The following is a 17,179-nucleotide window of genomic DNA, read 5'->3' on the forward strand; positions in this document are numbered from 1 at the left end:
AAGGGTAAGGTTCCCGGAGTCTACGACGACTGGGAGGAGTGTCGGAGACAGGTTCACCGTTTCAGCGGTAACAGTTACAAAAGGTACACCACTAGGATGGAGGCGGAATCTAGATACGCCCGCTATCTAGCGGGAGAGAGGAGGGAGCGTTGGAGGAACCGGGTGAAGACTAGTTTCATCACGATGATGCTCATCGTGATGACCGCAGCTCTCTTCTATGTGATGGTAGTTTAGATGATCGATATCGACTTGTAATGTGAAGACAAACTCGCTACTCGCGGTCTCGAGACTTGTAGTGTTCTCTCTTTGTTCGGTCTTTTGAATTCTGAGACTAATATTGATGAATTGTATTCGGAGACTAATCTTCTCTTGTATTCGATGAATCTGTTGTTGCTGTGTGGTGTTGTCTAAATTCTGTTCAATAATATATTTTGTAACCTGTGAAAATATCAGAAAAAAATAATAATCCCTAATATTCATACTAGTGGCGCACCACACAAGACACTAATGGCGCACTGTGATAATCACACTAATGGCGCATCACCCACTGGTGCGCCATTAGTATGCCAAAACACATGGGTACATATGGCCCCCGGGAGGCATTCTAATGACGCACTGTGGGCTATACTAATGGTGCACTGCGTGGTGCGTCATTAGAACACCAGATACTAATGGCGCACCAATGGTGCGCCATTAAAATTTAATTTTAATGGCATGATGCTAGTGGCGCACCAGTAGTGCGCCATTAGTAGGCAAAACTGGTGCGCCACTAGCATGCCTTTTCCTAGTAGTGTTGGCCGTGCGATGAATCTGGCACTTACTCGGGGAAGACCACATACAACAGGATGTGTCTAGGCCTAACCCGATCAGCCACCGCTAACCAAATTTGGAGAAGTTGGGCGCCACTAAAATGCAAAATCTTCGCTTGGCTGGCCTCTCAATATCGGCTATGGACATCGGACCACATAGCTAGGCATGGGCTGCAAGAGACTACCTCGTCTTGCTTTATGTGTGATCAGGACGAGGACACGGTGGATCACATTCTCGCGTAGTGCGTATATGCGAGACAAGTTTGGCACGGATGCTTCGAGGCCCTGCAAGTTAACATCCAAATTCCAAACCATGAGGACACCTTCTTGGCATGGTGGGAGAGGACACGTGCATCCTTTCATGGAAAGGTTAAGAGAGGTTTTGATTCTTTTGTCATCGCCACTGCTTGGCACCTTTGAAAGCAAAGGAACGCTAGGGTGTTTCATAGAGATGGTCAAATCAGGTCGGACGCGGCGCTAGTGCTCAAAATACTAGAAGAGATAAAGCAATGTAAATTGGCGGGAGTAGGAGTCGAGGGTATACCTAGGTTTGTGAGAGAGTAGGCTTTGGTCCCCGTGTTTGGAGTCGGAGTTCCCGTCTTGACGATTCGTCGTCTTGCACGGTCTCTTGTAATCAACTTTCTCTCCTTCTATAAAAATACGGTATGCTTTTGGCGTACTCTCGAAAAAAAACTGCTCGATGATGTGTGCGCTTGGCCTCAACGCCAACAACCTCACCGACCCAAATCCCTCTTGCACCAGCTATCTTGACAAACTCCTCATATTCCTGACTTACATAGACAATCTTGATGGCAAGCTAGCACCATTCTTCACGAATCTCACACATCTCAAGACACTGGACCTCGGCAGCAACAACTTGTCCGCCCTGGACCCCGTTCGATATTGAAAACTTCTCGTATCACTGGATTGTACCACTGTACGATAACCTATTCTCCAAGGCATTTCGGTTGGAGCTCGACCAATGCAAAAACCTGATCCATGAGGCAGGAAAAAAAAGATGAGGAGCTCAACGTCGGCCATTAGAATCTGGTGGAGGAAATAGAAACCGAGAAAAGGAGGAGGAAAATATGACACACTAGATCGTTGCCGGCGCGCATTGCTGCGCCCGTCATTTTACATTATAATATTAGTGATTGATGCAATTATATCTAAATGTACTAATTTAATCATCATATAATCACACATTATATTTAACATGCTCACACCAATGAATCATGTTGTTTGACCCGAAATTTAACTGACGGTGTGTGCGTTTGTGCATGTTTATTTTTTCACAAGCATGTTAGTTACTGGTGGAACAAATATTTTAAGTTGATTATTATGCTCCTAGGAATGTGTTAGATGTTAAGAAGGTTGGCAATAGTATGATTTTGTATAAGAATACTTCCTTCTTTTGGGTTCATTGGGTGCTCTTTACTTCATTGACAATATATTTGTATACTTTCAACCATTCCTGCATTAAGCATTTTCTAAAGATCAGACGTTACACTTATACTATTGTACAACACATCAAGATTCAGGTCATAACATAATGAACCTACACTGATTTTAATTGAATAGAAAATGAGGAATACAGGCATCCATATTGTGCAAATTGCAAGTCGCTAACACTTTAATTTTATCCAAACCGATTCAACTTACTGGAATCCAATAAGGAATAGAACAATGGCACTAACATTTCATTTTCTATATAGAAACAATTCAACTTACTGGCACTAACCTTAGTAAAACTAACCGATCCATTCATACAATCAGTTTCCCCACGAAGGGGACTTAACAAAGCTTAGTGGAGTCAAACTCATCTCATAGCTCTAGCAGCATGCGTCATGCACAACAAAACTGCATCTTGCAGTCAAGTAGCTGCAGTAGCTTCTGATTTACCTGCTCGGACTTTAGCATCCATGCCACGAAAATATACTTAACAGGTCAACAATTTTTGGGGTATACATCATGTTCATCCTACACGGATGCGGTCATAGGTACTGCTCATTTGTTAGACTCAAGTCTGGTCAACAACTGCCACATGTATTCCATTGTGTTCGCTGCAAAAATAGAAATAGCACGAATTCTTAAAAGGCAAAATTGCAAGCTTTACATTACCTGTAAAGTCGACTATCAAATAGAACAAGGACTAAGTACAAAGATAGAGATAATGTACATGTTTAGCTTCTCAATCGAATTCACTCCATACAGAGAGATGTGCTCCTGTAGCTAACATTCACTCTACATAAGGCCCCATTTAGAATATCTGATCAAATGGCCAGAGCTAATGAACTCGACACCTACTCAAATTCTGCTCCACCACCTACTCAAATTCCACTCCACCTGCTCCCATTTATTCCTCTCCTCTGTCCATAATTACAATCTTCCTGACATGAACAATATACTACATAAATATTTGGTGTATCATAAAATGGACTACATCTGCTTGTAGGCTCACATGTTTCAATTTTTTTTACAATATGCCGATGCAGCCCTACACGATAAATTGCATTCTTGTACTACTTCTCTATCCCCAACTTCTAACTCGTCTTTGTTATGTTCAGATAAATGATTTCCATGACGACATCCTAATCTAGAGTACATATTTTGCTGTAATACGTAAAGATGATAAGAATAAAGATTACCCTGAAACCAATTGATGTTTGACCTAAACTGAAGCAAAATCTTGAAAAAAGACAAGCATCAACAACACAGTAGTAGTTGATCAAGAATTCTATTGACAAAAAAAGTGTTCATTGTACCCTCATATACAAGGTTTTACCTGATTGGTGGGTATTTTAGATGTCCCAATCTGACTGAGGGGTGGATTTTGGTCACCTAAGCTTTGTGCAATATCTCCTCACCAGCGTGAAACAACAGTCACCACCTGCGCGGGATAGGAATGGAAAGATATTAACATGGGTGGAAGAAGGGATAGTACAGGAAAGGGGCAAAACAAAGACAGATGCCGACCTAGCCGAGAACTGTGCTGCCAGGGTAAGAGAGTGATTCAGTAGAAAAGGAGCAAGGACGGTCATTGAGAGGAACAAGCGAGGGAGCTTATATTATACAGTACAACACAGGTTGGAAAATAGAAAGACACACACCTTCATTAATCGCCGTCAACGACCGGCATACATCATCCACCATGAACGACTCTAGAAACTGAAGATTAATTGCCTTCTTCAAATCCCAAAGGATCACACGCGTCAGATGGATCCCCTCGTAGACAGATCATGTGTGTCGGTTGTATGCAAGGATCCGCGCGTCGCCTGCATCGCGCTTGGCTGGATCGAGCCAGTCAACCCCGTCGACCTTCCATCTGGCAGCAATTAAACGCATTTTCTTCAGGAGGTTATCTGTCCAAAAGCCATTTTAGATGATGGATTGTTGAGAAAAAAACATGAGAGTACGAAGCTCCAGAATCTACTCAAATCAATCGACCAAGATCACCTGTATGACATGAGAGGATATGAGGAGACTTCCTTTGAGAGGATATGAGGACAATGTAATTTTTTCATGCAATTTACAGGAAAGATACCTGAGCATGATGCTGAATAAGATGTTGATGCCAAGTGTAGAGGGTGTGGAAAGACTCGGAGGGGTGAAGCATTATATAATAGCACTGACCATAGGAAACGACTGTAACATTACCAGGCATGAATAGGCCATGACTGCGAGATTCAAGAGAAAGCAAAGCCGTTTCATGCAGACGATGCAGCTGCCATTATCGCCCTCGTCCCCAACTTTCTTTAGCCGCATCGTGCGCCTCGTCGCTTGAGCTCTCAATTGCATCGGCAGGACTCGGACCGCATCGTCCGCCTCTTCGCTTTAGCTCTGGACTGCATCGTCTGGACCCGGATCCTGCTCCTCCGGTCGATCCCAGCGCACGGATGTACTTGCCTCGGTCCATCACGCATCTCAGGTGGACTGAATTGACCGAAGCGGCGGCTCGTCTGTGCGGCTCAAATCCGGACCGGATGAATTGGATCCTTTGAGCGCCTGGAATCCGGACTCAATGGATTCGACCGCGTCTCCACTCGGGACAGACCGGATGAATTGCCTTCTCTCTGCTCCTACAACCCGGGGTGGATGGATTCGGTGCGGTCGCTCCCGCTGCGCCTGGAATCGAGACTTTTTATTCACCCAACCGAATTGGGAGTGGAGGACGCGCTCGCAAGCCCAGTACTGGAGTCCTTTGCGCTGGAATGGGCCTGGCGGCTGTCCGAAGGCCCAGTGCACTAGGCCTTCGTTTCGGCCTTTGGAGCAGCAACCCACAGGACAGCTGGGCCAGATCAAACAGAGTGTGGGTTAGATTGTGTTACCACGATATCTGATGGCCAGAATCTCTCAGATCGCGAAATTGGACGGCCTAAAACTCAAATCGTTGTGAGGGCTGGGTTTAGGCTCAGTTTTACTGTCCCTAAATCTATCTATCTATCTATATCTATATCTATATCTATCTATCTATCTATCTATCTATCTATACCTCTATATACCTATACTAATTACAGACTCCCAAGAAATTACCACATTAATTAAAATTTACGAGCCGTTAATCCAGTGGGACCGAATTATAACGGTTTAGATTAACCCATGTATTTTTTCAGCTTAAACATTATATCTTTGAAATTATACTTGAAAAATAGCCATCTATGCCATCACGTTATTCAAAGGTATCTTTTTTTTACCGCTCAGAGAAATATCTACACTTCAAACAAATACATGGTTTCTTAGAAGAAAAAAACTATTCAAAGAAAAGATCGCTGGCTTGCACAATGTAACGAATTTTATGGTGCACGCTCCTTTTTCTTGGAGGGTGGTGCAATCCCTGCCGTGAGAAACATGGATTCTTCAAAAATGAAAAGACCCATCTTATCATCATTGTTGCTAGCGTGCAGCTCTTGGCCGCATGTCCATGTGGGACATGCGAACACCGGTGGCTTCTTGAGGACGAAGAGATGGAGTTGCTCACTAGATGAAAACGACGGCATGTAGGCCACCTAAGAGACACCAGACGAAAGAAGGTGATTGTGAACGTACATGATGGTTGATAGCTAGCATGATGCCAATGTTAACTTGATGTGTTTTCAGAACTAAAACTTCCCGATTGGCATGGATTTGGTGTGCTCATCCCTGCAAAGAAAATCTCCTCCTGAAAAATTAAGTCATACCCTCCTCTTCGACGACCAGCCATGGAGCTTTCAAAAAGAAAAAAAGGAAGATGATCTATCATGGAGGAAGTTCTATCCAGCAGCCGTACGACCTCAGAATTCTGTTCTCGATAGATACGTTTCGCAACTGCAAGCTGGAGAAGCTGTCTGTGCCGGTCCATGGCCTCTATGCCTGGGTCGATTTCCTCCTAAACTGTAGCGGGCGGCAGCCAGTTGCGTTATCTCTTCTCTTTGGAATCAGGTTTGTATGTTGCTCAACCAGTTTATTTACTGCGTATGTTGTGTAGCTGGCTGCCTCCACCGATGGTCCTCTACGATTGATTTTTCAAGGAAACTGCCAATGCCTGGTTTTATTCCATTCCATCAAGTACGTACTAAACAGTCTATCCTCTAACCCTACAAATAAACTAATTATCAATGTGCTGCTAATAGCTGATGCTTAGTTCCATAGACATTGCACATACATGCATGTATAGAGATTATAATCTGGACGTGTGTACCCTATAGGTGCAGATGCCAAAAGTAATGAACCGACTTCCCAAAAATCTAGGCTGCTCTTACTGGAAAAACATAATCTAATTTGAGTTGAGTGCAATTCATCTAGGGATTGGTCAGCAGATCAGGTCGCGAAGTGCTGCAGGGACGAGAAACTGTTGTTGGGAACTGGGAAGGGTAGCGGCAAGGGCATCCGGGTTGGGCACGTAGGTGTTGTTGGCCATGTAGTTTTCGCCGTAACCGCAGAGCTGCACCGTGTTGTATTCTTGATGCCTTTTCTTGCGAATCATCGGTACACACAAATACAAATTTGTTGTAATTAATTAATTGAAAGTTTATCAGTCTGTATAGAATTAGACTATATTTGCTACACTGAGGTTGGACTTGGAGTTAATGTAGCACCAGGGATGTATACATTCATATTTTGTTCATTTTCTTTATGTGTGTTGTCTATTGATTTCATATGCAGTTTTTGTTTAACTGTAGACTTGGGCGAATTTGATCGGGAGCCAATGGATTGATTAGAATCTCTTATCAGAAGTGCTGATTTTGTTTGTTGATTTGGCACATACAAGTTTACTTGAGACAATATTCATGCCATCAATCTCATACATAAAGCATGAATGAGGGAATCCGCAACAAATCATTAACAGTTATTCATTGATCTGGCTTTTGTCACACAGAAAAAATTATCAATCAACGGGCTGGATCGTCTACTTACTTGGCGCACCACGATCCACTAGCAGCACTGCAGAGTCCTTCCACCGATTGCTCTTCTGCTTCTCATTGTGATATATGCAGTATGCCGCGAGCATGCAACATGGCCTCTCAGTGCAGGTACCAAGTAACTTACATGCAAATGTTTGTTTCCAATTAATTTTTATGCTCCTGAATGATAGCCTTTCAAGTGTAGTATGTGTCACTATGTACCTACAACACCAGCCGGCATGCAACCACACATGCATGGAACGACCAAGAGTGGATGGACCATGTATTCGAAATTGAAAGGTTGCCTTTTCCTTGAATCTGCGGCTTCAAGTCATTGGATGAGACCATCTGCATCGTGTTGTTTCCTGGAGATCAGAAATTGCCTTGGTTTCGTGGATTTATAGCCCAAGAGCCGGCAGTAGTGAACGAGGAGCAGGTGCCACATATAGGGATGATGGCTTCATCCATTAGAAATATAAGGACTAGATGTGCTCTTGATTTCATTGGAACTTGGAAGTGATCTTCCTGATTGTGCCGGCATGTCCAGATATTGAAAGGTTATCTTTTCCTTGGATCTGCTGCTTCATGTGATTGGAATAGAACCATGTGTGTCGTGCTGTTTCCTAGGCATTGCTTTGTTTGGTGCAGTTTGTAGTGCAAGAGTCAGCAGTAGTGAACGAGGAGCAGGTGCGAGATATAGTGATGATGGCTTCATACATTACAAATCAAGAGTAGATGTGTTCTGGATTTCGTTGGAACTTAGAAGTGGTCTTCCTGATTTCGCTTGCAGTTCTAACCAAAGCTTCTCCACTGTCATGCAGGTTGACACGGAAATCCACCCAATCCAGGACCATGAGCAGAGGCACGGAGGGATTGTCATCCGCTTCATCCAAGCAACACATACAAATTTTTCATGTAGGATATACGTACGAGTGAATAAACATCTTTTAATAATTTAATTAGCAAATGATGTCACATCATTATGAGAATCGGTCTGCGGAAATAGAGTAAGTCATAGATGTATTTTATTTGTAGTTTTTTTTTGATCTAAACATGATAGAATAACAGAAATCCATTTTAGTTTGAGAGAAAGCATAATTACTTAGTTTGTGCATAATTTTTTGCAAATTTATCAAAATAAGTATATCACAAATTGACACGCGAAATTCATGCTGGCACAAACGATGTATACATAATTTATATAAAATTGATAAGAAAGATTTAGCTATGTCGATATGCTAAATTTGTGTGAGAATCACCTTCTATTCCTTAATCACATGCATCCATCACCAAATCATGTGGAGTGTCCTAACAAAAAATCATAATAATTCTTGACATCCTCATATATTAGAAGGATATGTCCGCCATATAAATTCATCGAACTTATGGTGTTTTGTCATCAGCATGTTTGTTCCTTTTTCACTAATCTTTCATTAATTTAATTTCGACAATGTATATTTTGCAGTCACGGGGAATTTACCAAGATTGACGTAGCTACAGTTCATAGTGTCGTCCGCAGTTTAATATTCTTATGATGTTCATACCATTGAACCTCATAATTTCTTGATAGGAATTTTCTTGGTTAGTGCTCACATATCTAGCACTAGGAAGCAAGGTAATCTGAGCTTACAAACTTGGCAATTTAAGCCAACTCTGAAAACAAAGAAACATACCTCAATATTGTACTCCCTCTATTACTAAATATAGGGTGTATAGTTTTTGGCACGGAAATTAAAGAACACACATGGAGGGAAAATTTCATAAGTTTTGGGCGACATTACACATGACTAATTGACATGAGAAAATAGAGGAGCTTGCGTGATATAAGGAAATGTAAACAAATCCCTCAAAAAATTATCCAAACGAGTGGTGCAGCGCAGTACACTTTATATTTCGATTTTTTTCTCAAAAATCTATACACCTTATATCAAGGAACGCACGGAGTAGTAACTATTGATTACTAAATTGTCTATGCAATGTAAAGGCATGCAATCCCTACATAACTAGGATACAATATTGACTAAAATACTATGAAATTACACAAAAATGAAAATAAATTTATATGTTCGTTTAAACCATGTTGATACCAAAATTTGAATTTTGCAATTCTAATTATCTATATAATGTATAGGCATGGAATTGCCACATAAGTAGGATAAAATATGGACTAAATAGTATGAAATCACACTGAAATTAAATAAAATGTATATGTTCGTCTAAATTATATTAGTACCAAATTTTAAAATTTCAAACTATAATTGGTTCCATATGTGTTGGACGCTAAACAATATCCAAAAGCTAAAAAGTTTGGAATTTAAAATGTCTATCATTTGAAATAACTAACCCGTGCGAATGCACGGGTTGGCGACTAGTTAAATAAATAACGGGCCCAAGTAGTCACTGAGGATAACGTGTGATCCTCTAGCTATCGTCATTTTTCTGCTGTGCCGAACGAGCATTTAGCATAAACTGACTGGGATATTCCGGCGTTGAAGAGTATAGGGTGCGGGCTTCATGGATTTTGAAGTCAAGGTTCAATGTAGGCTAAGAGTATGAATTTAAGTTTTGCTTAGACTTTTCGATAGTGGCTGATTTTGTTTTCGATGGTGGTCTTCTCGATAGTTGCCCGTGAGGGCATCTTTACCCGCGCCCCCAACAGGCCCTTCCCAGGCGATTTTGCCGCGCCGGCGCCAAAAAAAGGCCCCAGTCGCGCCCCTAGAAGTCCGTTTTTCGCCGGCTCGGACCAAAATTGGTGCCGGTGGACCCAGGCCGAACCCGGCGCCCTGGGGGGCGCTTGGGGAGCCGGCACAAGCGAAAAAGGCGTGTGGGCCCACCCTGGAGGCGATCCGAGGGCCTTTTCCCATCGTTTCTTGACGCTTTTCCCTCGCATCTCTCCCGCTCGCTCGCCTTCCTCCCGCCATTCTCTCCCTTTCTCCCGCCAAACCCCCTCCCGCTCGCCGCGAAGAAGTACGCCATGCCGTCGAAGAAGTACGCCATGCCGCGCGCAGCGGCAACCGCGACTGGCGCCGTGGCCCAGCCGAAGCAGAGGAAGCCGAGGGCGCCGCCATCGAAGCCACCGGGCCTGTCGAACGCCGAGTGGAGGGTGGAAGTTCAGCGACACGAAGCAGTCACCGCCGACAGGCGGAACAGGGCCATAGCCAAAAAGGCCCGCGACAACGCGGCGCGCGCGGCGGCGTCTTCCTCATCGGTCGACCAGGCGGGGATGAATCCACCCGTCGTCAGCCACGCCCAGTACGCGCCTTGGGGACAACAAGGCGCCGGATCCCCATGGGGTTCATCGTCGCCCGGCTACACCGACGGCGACGCGCACGGTGCGTTCAACCCAAACGTGACCATCCCTCATGGTCACCCCGCTACGCGCACGCCCTCGCCCGCCTTCGTCGGCGTGCAGTACCCTCCATACAACTACTCGCCGTCCGCCGCCTACGCGTCCACACCGATGCCAAGGAGACATACAAGCCGGACGCGATGACTCCGGGCGCGTCAGAGGGGCGGCCGGACGGCCACAAATTGGCAAAGAAGGGGAAAAACGCCGACGTGGCAACCGCGCGAGTGCAGGAGTCCATCGAGCATTGCCTCGCCGACGCCCAGGCCCGGGCCGTCCTACGCGAAGAGAAGACCGAGGCGCGGTGGTCGTCGCTAATGAAGAACAACGCCATCAAGCTCGACCTGCTCCGGACGAACGTCGCCGCGAAGAAGAGGAACACCGACATGGCTTTTCTGATGGGCGGGGCGGACATGCTCCAGAGCAACGACGAGAAGCTCAAGGCGTGGTACCTGGTGCAGCGCGGCCTCATCCTGAACGAGCTGCCGACGGCAACGGCGCCGACGCCGACGACGCCCACGACCACACGGACGCCAAGCCCGAACGACGCCTCTACATCGCCGCCCAGCAGTGTCGAAGCCGCGCCGACGCAGCCCAGCACCGAAGCAGCTCCGAGACCGACGAGCCCGCGCACGCCGACTCCGCCAACGCCTGGAGCCGACCCCGCCGAATGAATCGTTGCGCACGCGAACTTGCGGCGGCGGCGCTCTGTTTTTTGTAACGCCAGCCGCCGGATTTGCGGTGTCTTTTGAGAGTGGGAACGACCAAGTTTAAATTTTCCGCATCCTGGGGCCGGCGCGTTGGGGCGTGACTGGGAGTTAGGTCACCCCCAGGGGCCGAACTAGCGCCGACACGTCCCCAGACCGCTCTATTTAGGTGCCCTGGGGGGCCGAACGGCTGGAGATGCCCTGAGCGTCGGGCTTAGAGCATCTACAGTTGTACTCTTCAAATTGATTGGGCGGACGCAAGACCACTGACCGAATAGGAGAGAGAAGAAAAAAGTTGATCCAATCGAATCCCTCAAAGCCTCCTTAAATGTCCGGGCTATCCGGCACTCTTCATATTGGCCTTATATATGGGATGAATATGAGTTACGACCAGACCTGTCCGGTCAGTAGTCATGCGCCCGCCTCATAGCATTTGGCCCAGCATCCACCACTTTTTCTCTTTATTTATTCTTGGTCTTCTTTCTCTCACTTCATATTCACCGTCCACATGCATGTGACCGAATGCATAGCAGAACATAGGGACATGACTATGAAAATTTAAATTTAAAAGGTGATTGATCACTATTCACGGACGCACCCGAACACAGGAGCAACTAATTAATGATCACTCCTTTGGGAGCCTCGCAACGATCACCGCCACTTGGCGCACTCTCAGCCATTCGTCACGTGTCGCGCTCTGGGCGCTCCTTTCGAATTTTTTTTATTTTTCCGCACGCGCTTTCAACTTTTTAAACGTTTTGGTTTTCCACCGGTCTTCCCTAGCTTTTCGACCAAAATTTTATTTTGAAATTTTTTCTTTTGTGCAAGAACGCATTTTTTTCCTTTCGTGAAAGTCACAGTTTGCTTCCGCGAGAGGCACAGTTTTGCTTTCACGAGAGTCATGGCCGTGCCTCTCGGAAACGAAAAAAAATCGTTTTCTGTTTTTTTCTTTCGCAAGAGTCACGGTTTTACTTCCGCGATAGGCACGGTTGAGCTTCCGCGAGAGTCACGGCTGTGCCTCCTCGGAAATGAAAAAAAAACATGTTTTTTGTTTTTTATTTCTTTCGCGAGAGTCACGGTTTTGCTTTCGCGAGAGCACGTTTGTGATTTCGTCAGAGGCACGGCATGCCTTTTTCGAAAAGGGAAAAAACCCGTGCTCCCGGTTCTGTTTTTTCGTCCATTTTTTTGTGAAAAAAAAGTTCGTCAAAACCTATCATGGAATCTAGTTTCGAAGATCTCGACACAAGTAATCCACAGCGAAATCAGTTCGAGATTTGGACGCACGGTTTAAGAGATAAAATATTTTGAATAAACGGATCTACGAAAAAAGGGAAAACTCCCAGGTTGCGACAAGTGGCGCACATACAGCGCGCCACTTGTCGCAACCTGAGGAAGTTGAGTGATCTTTGTAAGGAGTACTCCTTAGGCCAACTCCACCGAGTGACCCCAAACGGACGTCCGTTTTGCCCGGATTCTGTCCATTTGGGTAGGGCGATGGGGTCGTGTCCGGGCCTGTACTGGGATACAGTGGCCGTGCGCCCAGCGCGCGGTCTCGTCCTTTGGCCCTATCGTGTCCGCCTCCATTTTTCAAACAACAACGTTTCAAATCCCAGCGGCCTAGTTCACGCTCCAGAGAAACCGGCCGGAGGACAAATGCCCATCATGAGTAGGGCGTGCGCTTTGTTGACGATGGCCTCCTTCTCCTCGACCTCGGCCTTGCGCCGCGCGGCCTCAATCGCAGCGCGGTCGGCGGCGAACTTGGCCGCGGCGATGTTGTCCTTGGCGACCGCCCTCCGGCTCCTCCTCCTCGCCGATTCCGCGTCCAACTTGACGATCTCCTCTGGCGTGCACTCCGACCGCGGCTTCCTGGGCGCCTTGGCCTTCTTCTTCTTGGCCATCCAGTGCGGGACGTCGGCCATGGACGGGGGAGGGAGGGGGATGGCGGGACGTGGGAGGGTTTGGGGGGAAATGGCGCCAAAGAGGGCGTGGGGGGGAGGGGGGTTGCTTTGTGTCACCGACAGGCGGGCCAGGGGTGGACAAGCACGCGCGTCCCGCCCGTCTGCCCTTTGTCCGTTTCACCTCGAAATCGGCGCAAACTTGGGCTGGGGATGGATCGGAAGCGGACACAAAACGGACAAAAGTCCGTTTGCTCCCGCGCGTTGGGCCGTCCGATTTGTTTATTTTACCCTAAACGGACGGGCCGGACGGGATGGGATCGCGCGGTAAAGTTGGCCTTCGCTAGTGTTTTCGCCCGAACACCTCTAGAGAGTAAGGGCCAGATTAGATGTACGTACGTCATGGCATGCGAAGAAGAAACCGTGCAGGGCCGAAACTCGTGTAGGCCGAGAGCCCCAGAAGAGAATCCAAGCGGGACTTGCTCGTCTGCGTGGCGGAACGAGAGCCCGTGCATGCCCACCTCATGTCAGCCCAACGACACATGGCCACCTCTCTTCTCAGGGCATGTACAATGGGGGCAGTGGTATGGTGATGCCCCAAGATCCACGTAGGAGCAAGTAGATTAAGCATCCCCTTCATTCACCGTATGGTCCCTCCTATATTCTCTCTCTCGTCATCTTCTTTTCCCTCTAAATCCATGGCTGCACATGTTTGTTGTGGTCCTCTGCTACCCTTTGCATATGATTTTTCCACTTTCCTCTTCTTTTCTTCTTCTTTTTGGTTGAAGCACCAGCCTCCTCTGCAAGAGTCCGTTTGGCTCTGCAGGCAGCACTCTTTTCTCTCTGTCCCCTTTTCATCCAACGTGGACTGTAGGGCAGCACTCCAGCATGGAGCGTTGGTCATGCCCTCATGGGCTATGCCCATTCGCTCCCGTCCGCGCGTTCGTTCATTGACCACCGCGGAAGCCAGCAAGCGTGGCGCCCAAGCCGCTGTCACGCCGAGCGAATAAACGGAGGGCATCTATTCTCCCCCCACCGATCCCCCCTCCCAACCCCGCGTCCCCGCGACGGCCCCCTTTCCCCTCCCCCACCCGACCCCGTCCCCCCACCAAATCAAACGATCTCCGCACAGGGGGAAAGGAAAGGAGAAAACCTACCGCCCCGACCGCCGACCGACATGGCCGCCGCCGCCGCCGGTTCCTCCGCCGCGTCCCTCCCGGCTCCAATCCCCCTCAACGACAAGGTGCGTGCCCGCTCGCTACCTCGCTAGGTCTCCCCGATCGAATCTGCTCTCCGTCGGTGGGTGGGTGCTCGGCGATCTGATCTGATCTGGTTTGGCTTGTTTGTTCGTGCCAGGCGGCGGCGGCCGTGGGCGGCGGGGTCGGCGGCGACCGGGCGGCGGGGGGCTGCGGGGTGTGCGCCATCTGCCTCGACAGGATCCCGCTCCAGGAGACGGCGCTCGTCAAGGGCTGCGACCACGCCTACTGGTTCGCACCCCTCTCCCTCCGATCCCCTTCCCCTCACCCGATTTCACACTTGGTATCCAATTCGTGTGGTAGATTATCATTCCCTGCGTTTGTCTCGTAGATGATTTGAACACTTTAGTGATGTGTTTGATAGAGATTTGTAAATTCAGACGAATATTCCGCATTAGATTCGTACTAATCTGTATCAACCGAGGCCATGCCCATGAATTACAAGCACTAATTTATGCACTCCAGTACACTTTTCCCCTTATCCGCTAAAATTTGGGGAGAGTGCTATTTTTTTTTTGCTGCTAGAAGCTGTATTTAGCATTGCCAGCCCACCCACCCTATTAAAGGTCTTCTCATTATTTATGAACTGAGCCTAATTTGTAGGCTTTGGGTGCTTGGTATGGATTCTAGCATGTTACCCATCTTGGTTTCCATGTGCAGCTCCTTATTTGTGTCCCGATAACCATGTTTCGTATTCCAGGGTTGTTGGCTGTATTTATGGTTGTGATCAGTGATGAACCGGTTCGAATTTGTAAGCTTCTGGTAGCTGGTAATGGAGTATAATAGGTTCCTCATCTTGGTTTGCATGTGCAGTTGGCTGTCTATTTCCTTCCAACCAACCACGTTCCATATTCAAGAGTTGTTTTGTTGTCAACATTGCTGATGGGGTCCAGGATTTATCCGTTACTATATGCTAAAATGATTCTCTTCTTGTGAGATATGCAGATATCTATATGTATGCATCGACATTGACCTGAAGAACCATTTGTGTTATTGTTATTTGCTTAGCACTTTATGTGGGAAACTTTGATTAGTTAGTAAATCACATCTTGTTGGGCAATGTGTTAGTAAATCACATCTTTTTGGTCAATACACATTGACGGTGATACATATTTCACAACTTCCTTTTGCTCTTTTATGATAATTGTTTTGTTTGTAAATGACTATCACAACTTCCTTTTGCTCTTTTATGATAATTGTTTTGTTTGTAAATGACTATCACATTTCTTTTGCTCTTTTATGATCAAATTGTTTTGTTTGTTTATGACTGCTCACTTATTTTGTTTGAATTCATTATGCGATGCAGCGTCACTTGCATTCTGAGGTGGGCATCCTACAAGCAGACACCAGTTTGCCCCCAATGCAAGCACCCGTTTGAGTTCCTCAGTGTGCATCGCTCTCTTGATAGCTGGTAACCCCTTTGTTATTTCTTTAGTATATGTGGCAGGCACAGTTATTTCAGGTAGACTTTTGGCTTGATGCTTGTTTCTTTTCTTCAGCCTTCATGACTACATGTTCGATGAGAGCGTCTGTCTTCTTCTGAGAGCCACTTGGTTTAAGCCTCTGGCTGTAGAGGCTCACGAGGAGGCTCAGGAGGAAGAAGACATTTACCGCAGTTACCAATATGACTATGGCGATGAGGATGACCTTTATGAGGAATACATAAGCAGGTCACCGAGCATTCGAATTGGTAACAGGAGGTGGGGTGACAATGGGTACGTCAGAGGGGGGCGGAGGGAGGCCAGGCCAGTAGTGATCCCTCCTGTTGTTGATGCTGTTCCATCCAGGACTCCCAAGAAGAAAGAGGGATCAGCATCAGGTTCAGGATCAGGTTCAGTGTCCAAGGATGTCGCAGGACGGCGGGCTAGAAGGGCTCAGAAGCGGGAGGCTGCTGACAAGGCGGCTGCAGAGAAGCACCTCAAGCTCCTGCAGAGGCTGGGCCGCGGGAAAACTCCCGAAGCGCCACCTGAAGCACCACCGGAATCACTGGAGGTTGGTCCTCCAGCGCCACTCGAGGTTGGTCCTCCTGTGATCGGGTGATCCATCAACCTCTGTAGATAACGGTGCTGCGGGGAATGCTGCAGCCCCTGGGAGCCCCTCCAATAATTCTCCCGGTGCGAAGAAGAGGAAACTGGGCCTTGTATCCTGGCAACTTTGTCGCGTTGTACACTAATTTTAGCTTCGAGTCACTCGTTAGGTCGGTCATCGGAGCTGCTACCCAGTCTGCTCCAGATGCAGCGATGTGGTCGGTCGGTCGGTTTATCCCACACTGATAGTTGTTTAATTCAAGTCATGTACTCGTGTCGTATTAGGGGGGGCACAAAAATTGCTTGCTGTGCTAATTTTCCTGGCAATGTGGCAATTCTGGTAGGTTGTTTACATCCATCAACCCAAAATGAAAATGAAATGGGGGAACGGAGTCTTACTGTGAATATACTTTGCTTACTGATGACTTGTGATGGTGTTGAGAGTGCTCGGTCCCTAGTTTGCACATTTTTGAATGGTCCGTGTGGTAACGACGGACGGTGGTTGTCGTTATCGTCTCTGGATGGTTTTCGTTGGTGTGCAAGTTTATTTGAAGTGCGGCCTATTCGAAGTACCCTTTTTCTGTAGAGAACTTCAGTGACCTTTATTAATAGTGACGTTCAACGGGATATTGATACTGTCATCCAATGGCGGCCGACGGTTAGAGAGAGAAAATTTGGCTAGGCTATGTGTTTAATGGTCAATGTTCCTACATTCATGGAGAGACAGGAATTGGTCTCTCTGACTATCGCCTGATTTTC

The 17,179-nt window shown here is 47.0% G+C and overlaps 1 protein-coding gene and 1 long non-coding RNA gene across 2 annotated transcripts; both read left to right on the forward strand.

The window, feature by feature from the left end:
• The first annotated feature begins 5,937 nt into the window (after window positions 1–5,937).
• LOC123066709 (uncharacterized) lies at window positions 5,938–8,177 on the forward strand. The gene is made up of 3 exons (XR_006431412.1): window positions 5,938–6,227; window positions 7,165–7,318; window positions 8,011–8,177. It is a non-coding gene; the product is annotated as an uncharacterized lncRNA (long non-coding RNA).
• A 5,870-nt stretch (window positions 8,178–14,047) lies between these two features.
• LOC123072547 (uncharacterized) lies at window positions 14,048–16,825 on the forward strand. Its single transcript, XM_044496120.1, has 4 exons — window positions 14,048–14,380; window positions 14,494–14,624; window positions 15,700–15,804; window positions 15,893–16,825. Exons 1-4 carry the CDS (start codon window positions 14,048–14,050, stop codon window positions 16,431–16,433), a joined length of 1,110 nt encoding a protein of 369 aa, XP_044352055.1. The 3' UTR covers window positions 16,434–16,825.
• The last annotated feature ends 354 nt before the right edge of the window (window positions 16,826–17,179 follow it).

Source organism: Triticum aestivum, chromosome 3B, assembly GCF_018294505.1.
Source record: "Triticum aestivum cultivar Chinese Spring chromosome 3B, IWGSC CS RefSeq v2.1, whole genome shotgun sequence".
Classification (NCBI taxonomy): domain Eukaryota; kingdom Viridiplantae; phylum Streptophyta; class Magnoliopsida; order Poales; family Poaceae; genus Triticum; species Triticum aestivum.

What these genes read in the sequence shown, in the direction of transcription:
- LOC123072547 (XM_044496120.1), top strand. Translation starts at nt 14,048, where the DNA reads ATGGGCTATGCCCATTCGCTCCCGTCCGCGCGTTCGTTCATTGACCAC. An exon ending in CAATCCCCCTCAACGACAAG is followed by an intron (nt 14,381 to 14,493) that starts GTGCGTGCCCGC and finishes TGTTCGTGCCAG; the next exon opens with GCGGCGGCGGCCGTGGGCGG. An exon ending in CATCGCTCTCTTGATAGCTG is followed by an intron (nt 15,805 to 15,892) that starts GTAACCCCTTTG and finishes TCTTTTCTTCAG; the next exon opens with CCTTCATGACTACATGTTCG.